This window comes from Harpia harpyja, chromosome Z, assembly GCF_026419915.1.
Source record: "Harpia harpyja isolate bHarHar1 chromosome Z, bHarHar1 primary haplotype, whole genome shotgun sequence".
Taxonomy (NCBI): Eukaryota; Metazoa; Chordata; class Aves; order Accipitriformes; family Accipitridae; genus Harpia; species Harpia harpyja.
The window spans coordinates 65,436,894-65,457,259 of record NC_068969.1 but is presented as its reverse complement, the minus strand read 5'-3'; the positions used below and the strand labels follow the sequence as shown (position 1 = coordinate 65,457,259).

Here is a 20,366-nt window from a genome sequence, read left to right as displayed (position 1 = left end):
CAGCAAAAGACTAGTGAGACTTGATTTCTGCTAGGCATTGTTGCAATGTGTTTGCATAAAATAAGATCTTTCTGGGGCCTCGGTCTGTTCTTAGAATTGGACTAAGCAAAACTATTTTTTTTTCTGGTTTTAAATCACCATATAAATTTTGAGAGTAAGAGTAAAATGGAAATGCAAAGTACATAATAAACTGCACCTTCTTCTGTCATCTCTAATTGCAAGTGTATTTTGTTGGACAATTTCCAGACCACTAGGAAGTTTGGTATGATACACCCATCTGCCCAATAAGATCCGAGGCTGATTTAAATCAGCATAATTTCATGAATGTGGAACACAGATGCCTACTTTGATATGCATGCAGGAAAACCAGAGATGATTTTTAAAGAACTTACCTACTAAAGCATGAAAACTGAATGACAGAATCTAAGGTGATCTCAAGGACCTTGTGACTGCTTTTTTGGGACAATGCTATTTTTTGCCATTAATTTCTATTTAGTGTCATTGGAGGGGTATTAAATGTCCTGCTTGTATGGTTGAACATCTAATAGATACTTTGAACTTCATTAAAATAAGTTTAAAAAAAAAGAAGAGAGAAAGAGGTTTAAAAAAAAGGCTTTAAAAATCAGTCAGTGCACTGTAGGTTTTTTGTTGCAATAATTTTAAAGTTACCTCATGGATTCTTTTCCTAATCTAATCTAACAGACAAAAAAGGCAGCATTTGCGATGAAATTACTGAGGTGATTCTCGCATAAATCATGTTTGAAATAAAGAATATGTAATGCTGAAATGCAATACAAAGTGAAAACCCCCTATTACCTTTTATCAAAACAATAAGTAACAAAGAAAAGGGAAAGCATTGTATCTTTCTTGTTAAGAGTAAATTTAATAAAAGTAGTTTCTTATTAAACAAGTATTATGCTTTTTAGATAAAATTTCCTGTAAAGTGAACTTTTTTGAACAAACAGGACAGAAAATATTACCACAGATAGTAAAACAATACCAAAAATAATATAAAAATATGTCCACATTTTATGCAGCTATCCACAAACTGCAGACAAGTATAGCTATTTCTCTGTAAATGTGTCAATGATACAAATACATATATGGGAAAGATAATTTCTTACAGTCTGGTGTGCATGCATTTTTAAAAGCATAACAAAGCTCAATTTTGCAAACTGCAGCTGTGCTTTTCAAATTGTGTTGCTGAAAGTTAGGTTCCTACGTCTACACTTAAGCTGACAGTCAACAATAACTTTATTTTGAACAAAAACCTCAGTAATGGTGAAAATCAGTCAAAACAGTTAAAACTCAACATCTCTGACAGTCAGGCTGCTTCTGTATCCAACTACCTGCATCTATGGATATTTCTATATCTACAGATAGATTAATATCTGTATCTACGTATCAAAACTTGGACTGAGAAACCCAGCTTTGGAACTTTGGCCAAAAGGACAGAAAAATTAAGGAAAGAAGCACTGGGGGGAAATGACAGAGTCTGTGTAGCTGGGAGAAGGACAAAACAACAGGCACTTCCCCTGCACCTTCTATCCACTGCCCCCGTAGCCCATGGGATCAGGGATTTATGGAAGAGAGAAGGAAGCAAGTAGAATATTTGGGGACAGGCTACCAGGACAGACCCTAGTGACACAACAGTTCTGCAGCAGCTTCTTTCTTACTCAGCAGTCACTGCCATGGGGACACCTGACATCGTAAGACCCCAAGATAACCTGAACCAGGATGCTGGGAAGGAAGAGCTCTGAGAGAAAGGGACCCCAGAGTGATATTATGGCCATTACTGAATAAAGGCTTAGCTTAATTATCAGTAAATGGAGTAACTATCCAAACACGTCAGCTAAATATACCCCTGGTTAAATAACCTACAGTCCTCAAACATCTTTTAAGTCAGTAATTTATCAACAAATCAGGAGTTGGCTAAATATATGACATCATGGTATCTCTCTTATGCACATCTAGTTTAAGAGAAATGCTGTGCACAGCATATAAAAGACAGGTATATTTTGAGAATTGTCTATACTTCCTAGAAATTTATTCACTTACTGTTTATGCTTACAGCTATGAAGGGATTTTCTCACATTTGAATATTCCAGTGCTTGGAATGACAGGGCTCCAAAATTTTGCTGGCCTGTCTCCTTCATGCTAGTACACCAATTATACAAACAATGACAAAAAACATCCCAAATTTTAAGAGGATGTATTTGAATTAGAAGGCATATGTCTTTCTGTATAGGAATTACAAACAGAAACAGAGGAACAGTTTCAGGTAATTCAGGTAGTTTCAGCAGTGTGATTCAAATCATGGATTGTTTATCTAAATTCTGTTTTCAGGAATGAAGTGTATTCTGTTAATAGAGATACTGACACTGACAGTCCTAATATAGATACGTTTCCTTATTTGGAGAAACAAAAGAAAGCTATGCTTATCATGAGTTAGTAGGAATTACAAACTCTGCCTTTGTAGTCTGTCCCAGAAAAGGGGAAGGCACATGGAAGGGGAGGGAGTCTTTCATCATTCATAAGAAATGTTGCTGTCACTGGCTAAGTAGACAGAGAGTTTTCTTCTGTTTTTTTCCAAATGAATCCCCACAACCCTCTCATGGTGAAGCTAAACTTTGAGGAAGTTGCTGGACTAACAGGTAGGAGAATCAAAATTCTTGGTATACCCCACAGATCGGTATTTTGGAAAGACAAAAACAGTACTACTATCCTGTAAAACCTCTCCACGCTTCTTTCTCAAGATAGAAAAGTCATTAAAATGTAAACAGTGGGTGGTCTGTATGCATATCCACCCAGGTATCAAGTAAGGCTCCATTCTTTCTCTCACAGCTGAATGATAAGGGATCAAAATAAATGTTAAAACGAATACTTTGATTTAGCATCTGAGTCAAAATGCCACATGTCAAATGCCTTAATTTAGTAATCCTTACTAATATGAATCCTACTGTGCACAGTTTCATCAGTGGAAGTGACCGCTACTGCTCCTGAAGTTTCTTATTATACTTATGATTAGATGATATTTGAGATGGAAGGAGGTCTTCTGTCAAACCTAATTAGTACCTTTGCTTTCCATGTGCTAATCTTGTTCCTTGTTAAACACAAATTAAATTGTAAAATTCTACTTAAACCTTATAAATACCAAGACAGCTATTTTTTTCAGTTACTTTAATGAGATTCCCCATTCCACATTAGTAACTCATTCACAAAGATTGGTTGATAGTTGCTTTTATTAATCCTGTTGATTTTATTGTGTTCTGTTAATCGTATTTTGGACTATGGTAAAAAAAATGCATAGAATAACTCATGCTCCATTAGCATTTCCTAGTCTCCCATTTAAAACTCTCTTCAAGTTCCACTGGATTTCATACAATTGTTTAATATTGTCACAAAAAATATATGTTGTTTGCTTTTGAGTTATTAAGTAGGTGCTTGAAAAATTCCACAGACTTCCTGTTTGGAACTACAAAATACTGGATAGAATACCCTGAATTTTAAAAATAGGTACATTTCATATTTCACAAAATGCTTACCAGAAAAAGATTGCAGATGTGTATAAAATTGATTCTGAGAAATTCCACCAGTATCTCTTTCAACTATTTAAAACAACTTTTAAATTACACTTAGAGCACACAGTTATTGTTAATTTTGAAATACTGCAGTTTACATCTATCCTTTATTTCTGCATACTTAAGGAGTCCTATCCCACAGACAGCAATCATTTAAGTAAAATGATGATATAAGTGTTAGTTGATAAGCAAAATAATGGCATTCTTTCTCTTCTTCCCTCTGTTCTCCACATGGAGACAATGTCTTTTAATTCATTGTTGTTAGCTTTTATTCTGTAATATGACTTCATCATATAATTACCTAATTGCTCATTAAATTTACTTTAATAAATAAGATTTGATTATTAAAACCAAATCCATTAATGTGTTGCAGTTTTTAATCTCTGATTACACAGACTGGCTCCTAATATTTCAAGATGGAGCTCAAAAATCAGTTGTTGACTTACAACATTAATTCTCAATGTCATTAAAAGATCATTTGCTTTCAGATATACATGGCTAGAACAAAGACACTTCATATTGCAAAGTAAGGTTTAGTTTGCCATTGTATTTCATTAAGAATATTTCTGTTTTAATTGCAAAAACTAATAGAATGACAACACAACACTTAATAAACATCCATGTTATTAGAAGTATTCAGTACAATTGACTGTAATTCTTCAATTGTGTTCCTGTGCAAGCAAACATAGATTTCAGTGCAGAGGGTATACCCCATCCCCTCCAAAGTCCCCTAAACCTGTAATTATGCAAATTATGTCAGTGACATTAGAGGTCTGCAAAATTGTTCTGAGTTTGCAAATGATCATGATTTTACCAGAGACAAATGAATGTCAAATATATAGATAACAGCATGAAGTTTGGTGTACAAAAACAAGCCCTCCAAAAGCAAACGGTTATCTTTTTCAAAGGTACTTTTACGCTCATCAAAACAACAGCAATTGTGAACGTATTTGTTTATGTTCTCAGGTCGATCAACAAAAATCAACAGTGTCTATATTGCATACATTTGGAGTCTATTTGAATGATAATTTTTGGATAAGTATATTATTTGTTGTACAGAAGACAAAAAAGTAAGGGTTTTTTCTTTGTACTTTGGAGTTGAAGTCTTTGAGAAAGTTTTTGTTTCTCCTATGCTGCTGAACAGGACAACAACAACAAGCACAACTAGAATGGTTAAAGATATTAGAGAAAAAAGAAACATAATAGTTAAGTGACTTCAAGATTCAGAAAGTTAGTGAAAATTTTCTAGAATACATGATGTGTAGAAAGAGGAAAAGATTTATGACTGGTCTAGATGCTGATCATTTAATCTCCATTTCTGAGACAGTTAAGAATGAGCAAGACAAATCTCTGTGATAGATACTCTAGTTACATTTGAATGTCTTGAGGTCTTTTTCAATAGGACCTTCATTCAAATGTTTGTCTTCAAATATTTTTATATTGTCTCTCCGCAAAGGGTCAACTACTTCTAGTGTGCTGCTTTGCAATTGCCAGGGCTAGGCTGGCAGACAGAGACAGTCATGCAGAGAAAACAAATGTCTCTGAAATATCACCTTACTCACTTTCGTGCAAGACCACTCTACTTCAGATTGCAACTGTTAAGGACTCTCATTCCATAATGAAGCAGGCATCAAGCTGAATGCCTCTGCATGTTTTGCAGTGGAGGTTGCCCCTTTTTTTTTATTTTTGGCAGCAGCTATTCATATATCCTTGGCTACCTATTCTTTCACTTTTGTGGTAGTCTTCCTGATTTCTGTGCGGCTTGTTACTAGCCTTCATGAGGTTGAATTTCTTGAAGAAATGTGTCGTTCAAACAACATCCCATCCTTTACTATGAAACCAGATTTGGTTTATTCTTTATTTTGATTGTTTTTAAATGTCTATTACAGTACCTGCAGAGGTACTGTCTCTAAGGACACCCGAATGCCATTATTCCTGTGAGAATATGATGGCTGGGATATCATTGTGATTTGTTTTTCCAAATTTATTTGAATTAATATGGAGGGATTTGAAAGTTCTGAAATTTCATAGTGTAGCCTTTAACATTTTTTCCCAGGATTCATGTATCAGGAGTTTAGTTTTTATGTCCCTGTAGGAAGATCATGCTAAATCCTTTCTCTTCCTCAGCCCCACAGCAATGCAAACCCATGAAAATATTTCAAGTTGACCACCAAATGCATCAAGGGTTATAGAGCCTGGCCTGTGCAGCAGTCTTGGATGAACTGCTAAGCAGCAACAGTGAGCTTCCCTGTGTAACTTGTTCCAGATACTGTTTGGCATCCAGCACCCCTTAGAATCTCTAAGATAGGTCTGCCTTGGCTGCTGCAAGACAAAAACGTCTTTGTAAGATTAGTATCCCACATTCTCCAATTTGCTAGTGCAGAAACAACACATCACCCATACCTTTGCAAGAATTATATACCTGCTTCATGTTTTCCGCATTTAGGAGTTTGTATATCAACATTTCTCAGGAAGCATAAGGTGTTACATTTCTTTTTGATCAAGACGCCTGTTTTTTCAAATCCAGTAATTCCGCTGCCAAGCTTTTTATTCTCTAAACATATTTTTATTGTGCAGGGCATAAAGCAGTACTTACATTTCTCTGAATTATCTGGTATTATCATACCTGCCTCAAACAATTTTCTAATTTACTCCATCAGTGAATTTATCAGCAGATCATACTCAGTTATTGTTTCTTTCCCCTTACCTTGGTTTACTGTCATAAGAACAGGCGTACAGAAAATGAGTTTTCCTCTACCCATCCCCCCTTCCAATATTAGCAAACACTACAGTGAAAAAAAGAAAAAGGACAGTATGTGGCTACAAAACACAAACAAATTTTTCTTTTGAAGTCTTTCCTTTATCATAACTCAAACAGTCTGGCTTATATTAATCTGGAGTTGCTTTCTGCAGTTCTGAAAACTCACAAAAATAAAAACCAGAAAAGATCAATTTCATGCAGCATCTAATACTTATGTTGCCCTTTTCCTCCAAGTTATATAATTGCTCTGAATTTGTTTATTTTGCATCCAGGACAAATTTTAAATAGAAATATTTTAAGTTCCAATTCTGTCTTGTAATCAACTGCATGTTTCAACATCAGATGCTATGACCTCCATTCTCAGGCAGTTTTGACCAAATTCAAACCAAATCACTTTTAATGCAAAGTGTTTGTCCTAAGACACCTAACTCAATGTTCTGAGATCCAAAGGATTTAACAAAATATCCCTCTCTGTTGTCACTCTGAAGCTACTATTCTAAAAATGTATACACAGATAGCTGGAGCAGACACTGCAGGTAAAAATGACAGATTAATACACACCTCCCTTTTATTTTATTTTATTTAAAAATAAGAACTCTCCTATTTATTTTTCTTTAACAAGTACTGAAGCCAAGAATCAAATACAATTTCCACTAACAAATTTGATTATTGCAACATGAGAATTTTTCACTTTTGCTTCTAAGTATTCCTCATGGAATGAGTAAAAACATCCAATCCAATTGTGAAGGATAGTTACCTTCACCTTCACTTTGTCATCCTTTTCTGTTAAGGGGAGGAAAAAACAGTATTAATGTTGTGATGACCGATGACCATTATACACTTTAATGGGATCTAACCTGAGAAAGCCAAATTAAATAAGGGCTTTTCCAACTCATGATCTCATTAAAATGCTTGTTGGCAAAAATAGTCAGAGCTGGATCTGATACACAATACCACAGTCCCAAAATAAAAAGACATCTTGGGGCACCTGCTTTTCCTCTAGACAATGTCAGTCCTTCCAGCTAACATAGTTATTGTGTAGCTATAAAGACTTCTGTATTATTCCAAGTTGTAAACATTTTCTTAATTTACATACTATCAATACATGTCACTATTATTAACAAAAACATTGTTTTCCAAATTTTTCATCAAATTTAAAAGCCTTCCTAAAATGAAAGAGGAAAAACTGAAGTACAAAATCAAATTAATCAAATCATAGTAATATTAGATGCAAACAAATACTAGGGTTTGTTATCCACATACTTACTTGTGGCCCATTTCATGGGCAATGGTAAAAGCGAGATTCAGACCATTGTCCTCTGCAATGATACATTTTCGTTTTTCACTGCACATTCCACTTAGATATGCTATACCTAGGAAACACAAGCACATTCAATTATTTTTTGTTATTACTAACTGTATGTACTATGGCATTATTGACACCAAACAGATTTGAAACCTTATTGTGGTCAGAGCCATCCAAATATATAAACAGAGAGCTGACAAAGGTTTATTTACTCATAAGCCAGAAAGACTGGTTTTAGCACAAAATTGGATAAAAGGTAGCAAAGAAATGGCAGCCAGTGGTAGTAGGACCTGATAGTAATATTACCTGATTACATAGACTGGAATGTGCAGAAAATGTATTCTTTAAAAGCGTTGCTAGGTACCTTAATGAGATGTGATAGAACACATATGAATATCAATACTACTGTAAATGAAAATAGATGTCTACAACAATAGGGCACAAATCCGAACAGGTATGTCCTCTGACAGACTCAGAAGAACAGAACGCAAAGCACAGAGCCATTCCCCTACATTATCACTGTTAAGTACTGATACAGTGTTCAGCATGTTAATGATTTAAAAAATGTGTAAAAGAGTCAGGTGTCACAGAACTAGAAGAATTCGTAGGAGACTGCAGCCTTACAAACACATTCATTGTAGAGGCTATGATGCCTCTACTACACAATACCTAAGTTTTCAAAAAATAGAAGCCTGAATAGTAGGCTTTTGAGTTCAAATTCAGCTTCTAAAAAGTAGAATGTCTGTAATTGTAAAAGCTTGAGGAACATACAGCTTAATTTGGGTAACGGCAATTTTTTTCAGACCACAAATACATTTAGTGGGAACCTATTGTTGTCACTCGTTTGAAATTTCAGAGTAAGCAATCTAAGCACTGTTTCAAGTGTTTGGCCTTCTTCCCAGGAACATCCTTTCAATGGAATGGTGCCCTCTGGATCAACATGTTTGCTGGATGTTTGCATCTAAAGGTCAAGTTTGAAATGTTTGACAGTGTTTGAAATTTAGTCATAATTATCATTCTAAGTTAACAAGATAAAAGTCATTTTTCTTACAATCCAAGTCTTTGTCAGTCGGTGAGCACAATGCCTCATCCAAACCACGAAATTCAAGTAGTAACCCCATCACTAGTCTGGCTGTGTTGCTCTCAACAAAGCTGGCTGAAAGTTTTTGGACACAGAACTCATGACAAAAAATGTTGTTCAGGACTGAACAAAAAAATCACAAATTAGATTTGAATAACACAGAGTATTTCAACTTTTACTATTTCTTTCCAAAGAAGGGAGAAAAAATGGAGCAGGGGTAAAAGTAATTTGGGATACAAAAAAGGCAAAACATGTTCAAAGCAAAAAACCTGAAGTCCTTCAAATGACACCTCAGGCTAAATGTAGGTATCATTTATATTAACTCTATTGAAAATAAGAGAAGTAAGAAACACTCTGAAATGTAATGTTTTATTTTCAATGTTATGCTCCAGTGGCTGAAATAAAAAGAAAAATATTTCTAAAACCATTTTGTGCCTTGTAGTTCCACAATTACATGCACTTTCAAGTTTTGATGACCGAACTGAAAAAGACAGAGCTGCTTTTAATACTGTAGGCACTAAGTTGTAGAGCTAGCAACAGTACCAGAAGAAGCAGACATCAGGGCCCTGACTTCAGCCAACACCAATGAATTTACAAAGTGCTAAAACAAAATAGAAAAATTACTTTTGCCATAGACAAAATCCAGTACTGCATTTTAAAGTGTTGTGGGCATTCCTATTACTGAAATGCAAAATGTTCAGAAATACCTTCCTTATTCTGCTGGTTTTGGCTGGGATAGAGTTGATTTTCTTCAGAGTAGCTAGTATGGGGCTATGCTTTGGGTTTGTGCTGAAAACAGTGTTGATAACGCAGGGATGTTTTATGTTACTGCTGAGCAGTGCATACACACAGTCAAGGACTGTTCTGCCTCTCACCTCACCCCACCAGCGAGTAGGCTGGGGGTGCACAAGAAGTTGGGAGGGGACACAGCTGGGACAGCTGACCCAAACTGACCACAGGGATATTCTAGACCATGTGACATCATGCTCAGCAATAAAACTAGGGGGGGAGGTTGGCAGGGAGGCCACTGCTTGGGGACTGGCTGGGCATCAGTCAGTTGGTGGTGAGCAATTGTTGTCATCTGCATCACTTGTCTTTCTTGCGGTTTAATTCTCTCTCTTTGTTATTTTCTTTTTCATTACTACTACTACTACTAGTCATCAATTAGTAAACTGGTTTTATCTCAACCCATGAGTTTTCTCACTTTTACCCTCCTGATTCTTTCCCCCCATTCCACTGGGAGGGGAAGGAATGAGCGGCTGTGTGCTGCTTAGTTGCTGGCTGGGGTTAAACCACGACAACTACTGATGAGGGCTATCTTCAGTTGGATAAAACTTACTTGCTGGGATCTACAGAAAGAGAATTCCCAAACCTCCCTCTGCCTGTTGATGTTGAGTACTAAACTGAAAACTGTCTGATGATCTCTAGTTTTCTGCAGGGAAAAGAAGCCCCCTAACCTTCTTTTGGCCTCTAAAATGGCAGGTTCAGGTACATTAGCAGTATCTTTCCATACAACAACATGAGTACTGTCAGCTGCTGTCTACTATCCTTATTGCCCCCCAGTTTATTCCCAAAGAACTATGCACATTGCAAGTTTCATACCTATTCTGCAGAAGAAGCAGTCAGCAATAGTAGGCATTTTCAACGATACTCTCTCTCTATATATATCACCAATAAAGTTTTTATACTTGGCATTCCTTGAAGGGAATTGATTATGTTTGACCTTTTTAAGTGTAACATATGAAACATAATACCTGCATTTCATTTAGATTAAATTAGACTTCTGATTCTAGAAATGTCCGAAAGCATCAAATGCAATTAATGCTTTACGACTTTTCCCCTATTAAACAAAGTCAACCTCGTATGTGAAAGCCACATCCAACAGCAGCTACTGGATGTAAATCAGCCAACTACTAGCCGTGAACTAGTTTCATGTCTTGTCCTTGGTTATTAATTTCACATGTAGAGAAAAAGAAACTGACTTCAGTAAGCAGCTGCTCTTGCTTAGTTGTCTCTGCATTAGGTAAGAGAAGGAATTTCTTCTTTAAATGCATGTATGTTCACCGCAGCTTCCTGTGGCTTATTAACACAGCTGGAACTGCTCCAAGGTTAAATCCACAAGAAAAAAAAAACAATGAACAATTGCTCCCTTGTTATGATTAAGGTATTCCTAGTGAACTCCACGGTCTCAACGCACAGCTTCAAATTAAAACACAGTATCTGAAAAGTGTTGGCTAGAAAGGAGTAACATCCTCCCACTGACAATTTAAGATCCTGTTATTCATCTATAAAGAAAGCTGTGTTTTGAAACAAAAAAACACTGAATGAATACATGCCAAATGTAAATTATTCAAATTACTTCACTGTGTAGATAAGTATTTCTTAAGTTAATTCAGAAGAAAATACATGCGATATCAATTAAGAGAATAAAGCTTTACCGTTGTGCCCTACAAGAACCACATAACGGACTACATTTTCTTATCAAACAGGTGAATACCCAAATGAAATACATGCTGCTTCAGAAAAGCAGAACTTTTGCCAAAGTCATAGCAGTGGTTTATTACTACTACCATTACTACTACCTATAGAGATGGGTATTTCATTCTACACAATATGAAAAATTTTCTTAAAAATTTTCTGGTTTCTTAATGAACATCCTCATCAAATCATCAAACTATTTATTCTTTCAAAGTAGGCCCACATTTACAACTTCTCTGTTGAAAAGCCGTGGTTCAGCTCACAAGGATGTTACACAAAACACATTACCAACTTGTCCTGGTTTCAGCTGGGATACAGTTCTTCTTAATAGCTGGTACAGTGTTTTGGATTTAGTGTGAGAATAATGCTGATAACACACTCCTATTTTAGTTGTTGCTAAGTGGCACTTACCCTAAGTTAAGGATTTTTCAGTGTGACATGCTCTGCCAGCAAGCAGGTGCACAAGAAGCTGGGAGGGAGCACAGCCACGACAGCTGACCCGAACTAGCCAAAGGGATATTCCATAACATAGGGCATCATGCTCAGTATATAAACTGGGGGAGTTGGCCAGAAGGGTGGGATTGCTGCTCGGGCATCGGTCAGCGGGTGGTGAGCAACTTCATTGTGCATCACTTGACTTTTTTGGGGTCTAATTCCTCTGATTTTATTATATTCCTTTTCATTACAATTGTTACTACTGTTGCTATATTTAAATTATTACTATTGTTATTATTATTACAATATATTTGATTTTAGTTATTAAACTGTTCTTATCTCAACCCACAAGTTTTACTTTTTCCCCAATTCTCCTCCCCATCCCACTGGGAGGGGGAGGAGTGAGTAAGAGGCTGCATGGTGCTTAGTTGCTGGCTGATGTTAAACCACAGCACAACTAAAGTATCCAAACAAATTTGTCAGCTTCATCTACTTATTCATGGCTTGCTGCCCGTAACATAAATCCGCTACCTATATTAAAAGGCTACTGTCAGCATTGCCCGGAGGAACAAAAACTCCACGTAACAAAACCAAAATCAGATTAAGAAATATGCCGTCAAACATACAAACATTGCTCGCTCTTACAGTGACCATACACCATGCAAGTATGGCTTGAATATGTCTGCATTTGTAATACTGCATTCTAAAAGGCTCGAGAAAGGTTATTATTTTTTCCCTTTACAGTGATCCAACGAAATAGAGTTAATATTCTGAAAGTCTTAATCACACAGATTACTTACTTAGGACATCTGAATTTCTTTTCCTCTAAACCTCCTCAGTTTCACAACACATTCAAACTTAGTTTGTCAAGCCATTAGCTATGTGCTTATTCTGAATCCCTTCCCTCATATTTGTTCCAAAATCTACTTGCTAATTTTCGACGCTGTTAAAAGAGAAAAAAACCCTTCCACATACCACCAGTTTAATACATTGATATCACCTGGATATCACCTCTACACATTCCTGAGCTATTTCACAGCTCTTCTGTTTTGGGAACAGTAATGTTCTGCCCAACAGATTTTTTTTCCTAGATTATAAGGCAATAATGACCATCAAAAATACAGAAAAAAGTTCCCATAATGTATTCTTTGATGAAAAGGGATAGGGCATCACCCAGATATTCTTTCTACTATTGATCAAGAGCAGAGCCTACCTGAATTTCCAGTCCATATGAAATCAAAGTTCCATAAAAACTAAATAATATGTTCCATTTCCAACACTTGAAAACACAAGCTGAAAGAACTAAAAAGAGCATATGTTTGTATAGCACAGTTCAAAAAAAAAAAAAAGCATTTCCATTTTAAAGCATTTTTTAATGAGGGAGGATATTATATTCTCAGGAATCTAGGGATAGTATGCTACTTGTTGTACTATCTATCCATCAGTAAAAATTGCCAAATTTGACCATGATGAAAAACAGTAAAACACAACACATTCACCGTGCCTACTGCATTCCCTGTCGTATAGGTAAAATAATAAAGCACACTATTACTGTTGAATGCACATTAGACATAATTTCAACAATATTGAAACTATTCATGAACTTAATGAATGATGGATCTATTTTTATTAAATTAGTATACATACAACGGATATTGCTAAAGCATGTACTATGAATAAAACTAATATTTATGATTGGAATTTTCTCCTAAAGTTTCTACACCAAGCTTCATAAACAATAATATAAAACACTGATGAAATACAAGTAAGTCTGAAATGGATAGAAAACATGCAGAAAAACTTATGACAATTTGAATCACTAACTTTCAAAAAAAAAATCTTTAGCCTTCAGAAGGTGCCATGCAGTGATACACTCCTGATAGCATGACCTTAGTTTGAATTATTGATGCACAAACCTAGCAAGCCACAGCTAGAATAGAAACATAACTTAATGCCCATGTACATCTGGCTTTTGATTCAAATGTAAGGATTTTATATTTGAACCAGCAAACCAATGGGCCTGTGAGCATAAATTATAGTACTTAACTGGACTTGAATACTAATCTAACAAATGATTTTACTTAGCAGCCCAGATGCTTTTCTTTATAAGCAGGAGAAAAAAGCTTTCCACAGAGCTGACACTTTAAAATCTAATTAGTACAAGCTGCTCTGAATAGAGTCCCAGAGACTGACAATTTCCAGGAAAAAAAAGCCTTGTCAGTGAATCAGTAGCCCTTAAACATGGCAGCAATCAAAACAACACAGTTATCAAACAGGAATCCTACATGCAAACCGAAAAGCCTAGAAATATTTTTTTTTCTTTTTAGAGATATTGACAGTGATGATAACTATACCTATGCGTATGCATATATATACAAATGCACATACACACTGATGCAAGATGTTAGAAAAAATAATGGGATAAACCTGTCAACTTCAGCTGCATTTTACGCAAACATAACTCAAATTTTATTCACCTGTTTTGCTAGTTTATGATTTATGCACATCTTAGAAAAACTAATGCTTCCAGAAAAAGAATTTATCAATATCTAATAAGTATGTGATTTTATGTTTCAGAATAGACTATTAAGCTTACTTTTCTCCCTTTAAACAAACTGCTGCAATTTAATCCTTAAAGTGGGGAAAAGGCCTAAAAACGGGGAGGGCATATCAATGTATGCCATACCTACATGACCAAATTCTGAATGTGTGATTGTACAGTTTTAGACCCTTAGTTTTTGCACCTTATGAACAGTCCACGGATGTCTAATATGTTATTACAGGGATGGAATGGCAGAACTGCTGGATGATACTAATTTTCTTCTAAAACGCAGCCCGCATGGAAAACACTTCTCTCAAGATGAATACACAGATGGGACAGTAAGTGAATTTTCCCCACTGTCCACTCCTGGCCTTTGCTGACAAGTGGTGTAGGGATGCCCTGAGCTAAAGGCTGCATCCATACTGCCATCTTTAACACCCACCAAAGCATGTATTCTCTGAATTTGGGTATTCCTTCTTAACCTGCTTCAGAGTTTGGGTCCATAACATGTAATGGCAAATGGCTCCAGAGTGTAATTGGGTACAACAGTACTTCTTTCTCTTTTTATGAAGAGTGCATAGGGGGTATTCTAACTCAAATATAAATGTCTATTCATCCATTCAAAGCCATCTATGCCTTCCTAGATCTCTGTCAGCTATCTCAATGACAAACTGAGAAGCTCTAGCATATTTAGGAACTCCTCAAGCAGAAGCCAACCACACCTTTTTGACATCTTATAGCCCTCTGCATCGCTTACCTTGTTCTACTACAAACTTTCTGACAAAAGTCATTATAGTCAAAAGGCCATGTGTACCATGGTTTAATAAAAGACTAGCATTATGATTTTTCTATGGTTCCCTATTCTTTCCTAGTCAGTCCTAACAGTCACTTTACTCAGCTGATCACTGAGCTGGCATTTTCAGAGAACTGTCCACTATCATTCTCCAATCTCTTTCCTGAGTGGTAGCAAAGCCCATGGTTTCACACGTATAAGCTAAAGACTCTTTTTTTTTTTTTCTTAATATGCATTACTTTATATTTGGAAATACTTAACTTCACCTGCTCTTTCACTGCCTTTTCAGTATCATGACGTTCATCTATAATTCTTCTCGTCAGCTTTATACTGAACTATCCAGAATGCTTCAAACCATAAGAAAGCATACTCAGGCCACCACTATTCGAAATACTTCATGAAGCAAGGCAGCTCAAACTCAAGGACTCCTCCTTCTAATGTAAAAGCTGACAAATAATTCCCATGTCTTGTTTTTTAACTTTTAAGCAACATATGAAAAAAATTTCTTAAAAATTTAACGGAAAAAATTTAAAGCAACAATACACTGCAATATGGCCACTGAGTACCGCCAGTACACTTTTAAAACCTTTTCATTGCCCTTTTTTTTTTTTTGTAAAGGCAACACCACCAAGTGGAAAACCTGTCCACAAAAATATGCATGAACAGGAAAAGACAAAGATGCAAAAGAAAACTGCATGCTGGAAAATGAAAAGAAAAAAGCTATAAATTGAAAAAGGAAAGAGTCACAACTTCCTTTCCTCCACATCTGACTTTCTTTTGCACCTGTAATCTAGAAACATAAAAAACTGTTAGATTGTGTATAACTGATGTTGAAGAGGGCCTAAGTCATTCTGTTCAGAAGAAAATTTGAAAAATCATAGCATATGGAGTAAGATGCAATAAAGATTTTCTTCCCTTCATATTTTCTCATACTATTAATATGAAAGAAAAATAAAATGTTATCTTTCTAAGCAATAACTCAATCTTCTTCTAAGAAATTGAACTAGTTTGATCCATTACTCTAACTTCCTCATGAGATGATTTGCATAAACAATTCTTCCAGATGTTTGTTTTACATGGCATAGAAGAGTATTAATAAACTTGATCCGCATTTATAAGTTTAACTTTTGGACAGAAGTAGAAAAGTCTATTTTTAGGACTTATACAATAAGGACTTTCAGTCCCTAAATTACATGGGTAACTTATAAGAGCGCCTTATGAAAGCTTCATGGAACTCTGCTGTATACAATCAAATAAGATGTGACTTTTAAAAGGAGACACCTCACTTCTTTGGCAACAAAACTGAATGGGGCTTTCCAAAGTAAAGTGGAAGCTTGTTGCTTAAAAAGCCAGAAACAGGTTTCAAGCTGAGCGCCAGCCATTTCAGAACAGCTTTCACCAAATACATGCATAAATAAATTAATCTTGAGGATATGCTTTTCACTGATGCATTGGAGAGACATAACAGATACACAGTTTACTTCAAGTGAGTATCACATGCCTCAGATTAAGAGTTGGTGCCCATCTCCTACCACAACACTCTGTTTCTGTATGTTGACAAAACCCTTGTTACTCTACAGACAAGACAGGGAGATGATGACAGTGAACACTGCGGTACACCACAGGAAGTATTTTTAACAACTCAAACTTGCTTTCTGTGTTTTCCAACTTGTTCTACAATTACATTTGCTTTACAGGTGGGCAGTGTGACAATGTTGTCTTGCAGCCTTTCAGGTTGTATTTGTAGCTTTCTCTACCAACCCCTTCTGGGGATCATATTTTTTGCTGGGGCAAAAATGAACAGGGAAAGCTGTGTGAACTAGCCATTTCCAGTCCTCATAATATCTAAGCATATGGCACTTCTGATCTTGGGATTAGCTGTAGTGAAACAGGAATGAGAATTTACTCTTTACAAAGAAAAGTTTTTGTCATTGTCCATTACTTTCTTATATACATACACAGCATAAAAAAGACCATTAGGAAGAAACATCTTTTAAAACATTGTGCTAGATGGAAAAAAGCAGAGCTTGAATTCTGCTTTTCTTTGATAGAATGAATCCTAACCTAGAAGCTAAGGAAAGACTGCTATTAATGGATCATCACAAAGACTAGAAAATATGTAAACTCAGTCATACATTTTTCTTTTAATTATTTACCTTTGTGACCAGATACACCACTACTCCAGAATGGCAACTACAGTTGTATAAAGTGTTACAAGATGGTATGTGTGCACATGGTATGAAGGCTCTATCTATTCCTTTGACTAATTGTCTCTACCTTTCTGTGTACATATATATGTATTTCTCTTTTTTTCTGTTCTTTTGATCCTTATTTAGCCCATCTTTCATTATTCTTTTCCAAACCTGCTTTACATAAATAAACTTATTTGAAAAAAAAAAAAATTACCTTTTTGTGTCTGGTCAATAAACCCCTAAAATAGAAGATGGGTCAGATTAGATGGGCAAGGGTGATGTGCTTAAGAAGCTGAAGGAAGAATGTAGGGAGTGACTGACCACAGCTGTTGCAAAGAAAGCTGAACTTATCTCAACACAAAAGGGACTGAAGGGTTTGTTTTAGATAAGTGCCTGTATCAGTTCAGTAGATTAACTGCTTGTGTAAATGTTTTTCCCTGAGTTAATCAAAAGAGTGTGAATGGCTTCTTGAGCTAGCCAGACCAGCAAGGGGTAAGTGCATATATCACTCAGCCCAACAGAGAGTATAAAAACTGAACAATTGACGAAATGAACTTTGAACAGAGTAATGGGCTTGAGCTGACTTTAACTCACATATTCCTTCCCAGCACCTGGGGATGCCCAGCATCATGACGGTGAGCAAATAAAGGTCAGTAATGGGAATCAGATTTGTACTGCAACCCAACTGTATATTGCAATGGCTATACTGTGTTTGCACTGTGATTTCAGTACATTGCCGTATTACCCTGCTAAATCAAAATCCCATGTAATATCAAATATCTTCAAATAAGTAACTTTGTTTTAAACATTAAACCCTCCTGATGTGGAATATCTAACAGAGCCTGGTCAGAGAGTACTGGATTCTGATACTCTTGCATTTCACTGCTCCTCACAGAGGATATTCTTTCAAAGGATGGAAGCAAAAGTAATACTGATCTATACAGTATCCATACAGAATTAGCCTTTTCTAAAATACATTTTTTTCCCTATTGTTTTCAGTTTGAGTCAAGTTCTGTTCAGTTGCTGGAAACTAACCTCATGTCAGAGCATATGGTAGCTCTTGAACCTGTCAGGAAGCAAGTAAGACCACTATGAACATCTGGGATATGAAGTGGCTATCTGTGTTTAATAGTGCTACACAAAAGCCTGAGAGGTGGAGGCATTCTTGAAAGTGGGAAATTCTCTGTGAAGTTCTTTAAAGAGAAAATTATTCTTCAGATGCGTTGAAAAATAAATGTTCCATTGTAGAAATGGGTATTGGGGGAAAATTATTATCAGGCCTACGTATTTCCTTCTAGAACAGTTTTTGAGAAATTAAACACCTGATACACAGGAACAAATATCTTAGATGATTCAACAGCCTAATGAATATTGGATGATTCATATCTGGTATTTGTCCACTCAAAAATCTGTAAGGAACAAATGGCATAGATTTACTGTAACAAGTATTTTAAAACAGTTATCTTTCACAGAAAGAGAGGAACAAGTTAATTTTCCAGCCCAATATAAATACTTTGTGCAAAACTTTTTAGAGACTTGCAAACTGAGGCTTCTGCTACAATATGACTTTAAAGGGAAAAGTAAGAATCACAGACTCTAGACTGAATTCAAAGGGAGGTACCTTTGCCAAAAGGGCAAGTGAAATTTTAGTTTGCCAAGGATACCAGAGTAGTATAAGAAATTGCAATTTGAATACTTACTAGCATTAAGAAACACAAATTGACCTCATTTTATGAAGATGACCTTTTCTAATAATTTGTTACAACTTTGCTATTGTATACCTTCTTGCCACTGCCAATTGTTCAAATTACTTTTTTTTTTTAAATGTAAACACTATTTTAAACATACTTTTATAAAAATAAAGTACAAAAAGGCTTGGTTGATTTAAAAATATTTTAAATGTCTGGAATACATTAAAAAACCCCAACATTTCATTTTAAAATATATTAAAAACATCTTCATCATTTAATGTCAAAGGCCCTAGCCCAAGGAAACAGGAAAGCACAGTGCACAGAACAGCATGTTTATGAAAATGCTGATAAGGGTAGGCTTTAGACTGCCAGGGGAGCTACATACAGTATACATACTTTAAAAGTTCCCCTAGTTTTCAAGATCAGTTTTGAAGTATTCTCTGCTTTCTAAATGGAAATTTTACATAATTTCCATAACTTTAAAAAAATTGTGCTGACCTTAAAACTTGAGCATATATGTCATTTCAAGATGATTAAATGTTTTCTGTAATTTGTCAAAAAAAGCAGAAAATGCTTACTGCACTCCTATTTTAACGCAAGTGCTACATTTTTAAAACAGTCTCTTGTCTCTTATTCTGCTTCTGAGAAAATGTGACTCTCCCCATAAGAAATGTGATGAATAGATCTTATCCTGCAACATAAGATGGTCCAATTAGATGTCAGAACTGCTTCTACTGCTGTGAAGTGTGTGTTCACTTTAAGATGTTTTAAAATACTGTAAGCCTACACCTCTGTACACTTTGGTCAAAATATATTAGCATCACAGAATAACATACATACTAGAGGTAATTAAGAATTATGTCACTCCATCCAAATGGTGAAAATATTCACCCAGGCGCTTATCTCTCTTCTTGCCTTCCTGACATTTGGGTTTCAACTCTCACACTCATAAAATGTGCAGCTGCTAAAGTTGTCCCCCATGTTCTGTACATCTATGCACATTGCAATGCCTTTGAATTCACCTCTTGTCTCATTCCATCAAATCATTTTTTTTTCTGAATATGCTTCCAAGCCTCATGTAACACCTCTCCTTACCGATTTGATCTACTCATAATATATCACCCATGCTTCTCCTGGTCTTACAAAGATTCCAGTCTTTATACCTTATTAAGCTGATTTTCCTATCATTTAATTTCTGATGCCGTCTTCCCCTTGTCTTGGTACCATCCTCTGTGCAACAAACCGATGTAAAATCACTCATGAGACCATGTCTTTTTCACTCTAACACACATTTTTTAGGCCTAGTTTTACTTCTACAACAAAATATGAGGAAAACCAGACTGTCCTGCTTTCTTTTCTGATTTATTTTATTATACCCATGCTACGGAAATGACAGCGTGGTAGAAATATGAAATTGTTCCTTGACAAACAGTGCTTCAGCACAGTAATACATTTCATCATTTTCTGCAATCTGTGTGATTTCTGTAAAACACTACTCATGTTTTC

At 35.7% G+C, this 20,366-nt stretch overlaps 1 protein-coding gene across 1 annotated transcript in view; it reads right to left on the bottom strand.

Annotated features, from left to right (window-relative positions):
* The window catches only part of ADAMTS19 (ADAM metallopeptidase with thrombospondin type 1 motif 19), a 152,749-nt gene that overhangs the window by 66,894 nt on the left and 65,489 nt on the right, over positions 1 to 20,366 (bottom strand). Inside the window, exon 8 of the mRNA XM_052778193.1 lies at positions 7,610 to 7,715. Within this exon, the coding sequence (XP_052634153.1) occupies positions 7,610 to 7,715 (106 nt within the window). The remainder of the gene's footprint in view (positions 1 to 7,609; positions 7,716 to 20,366) is intronic.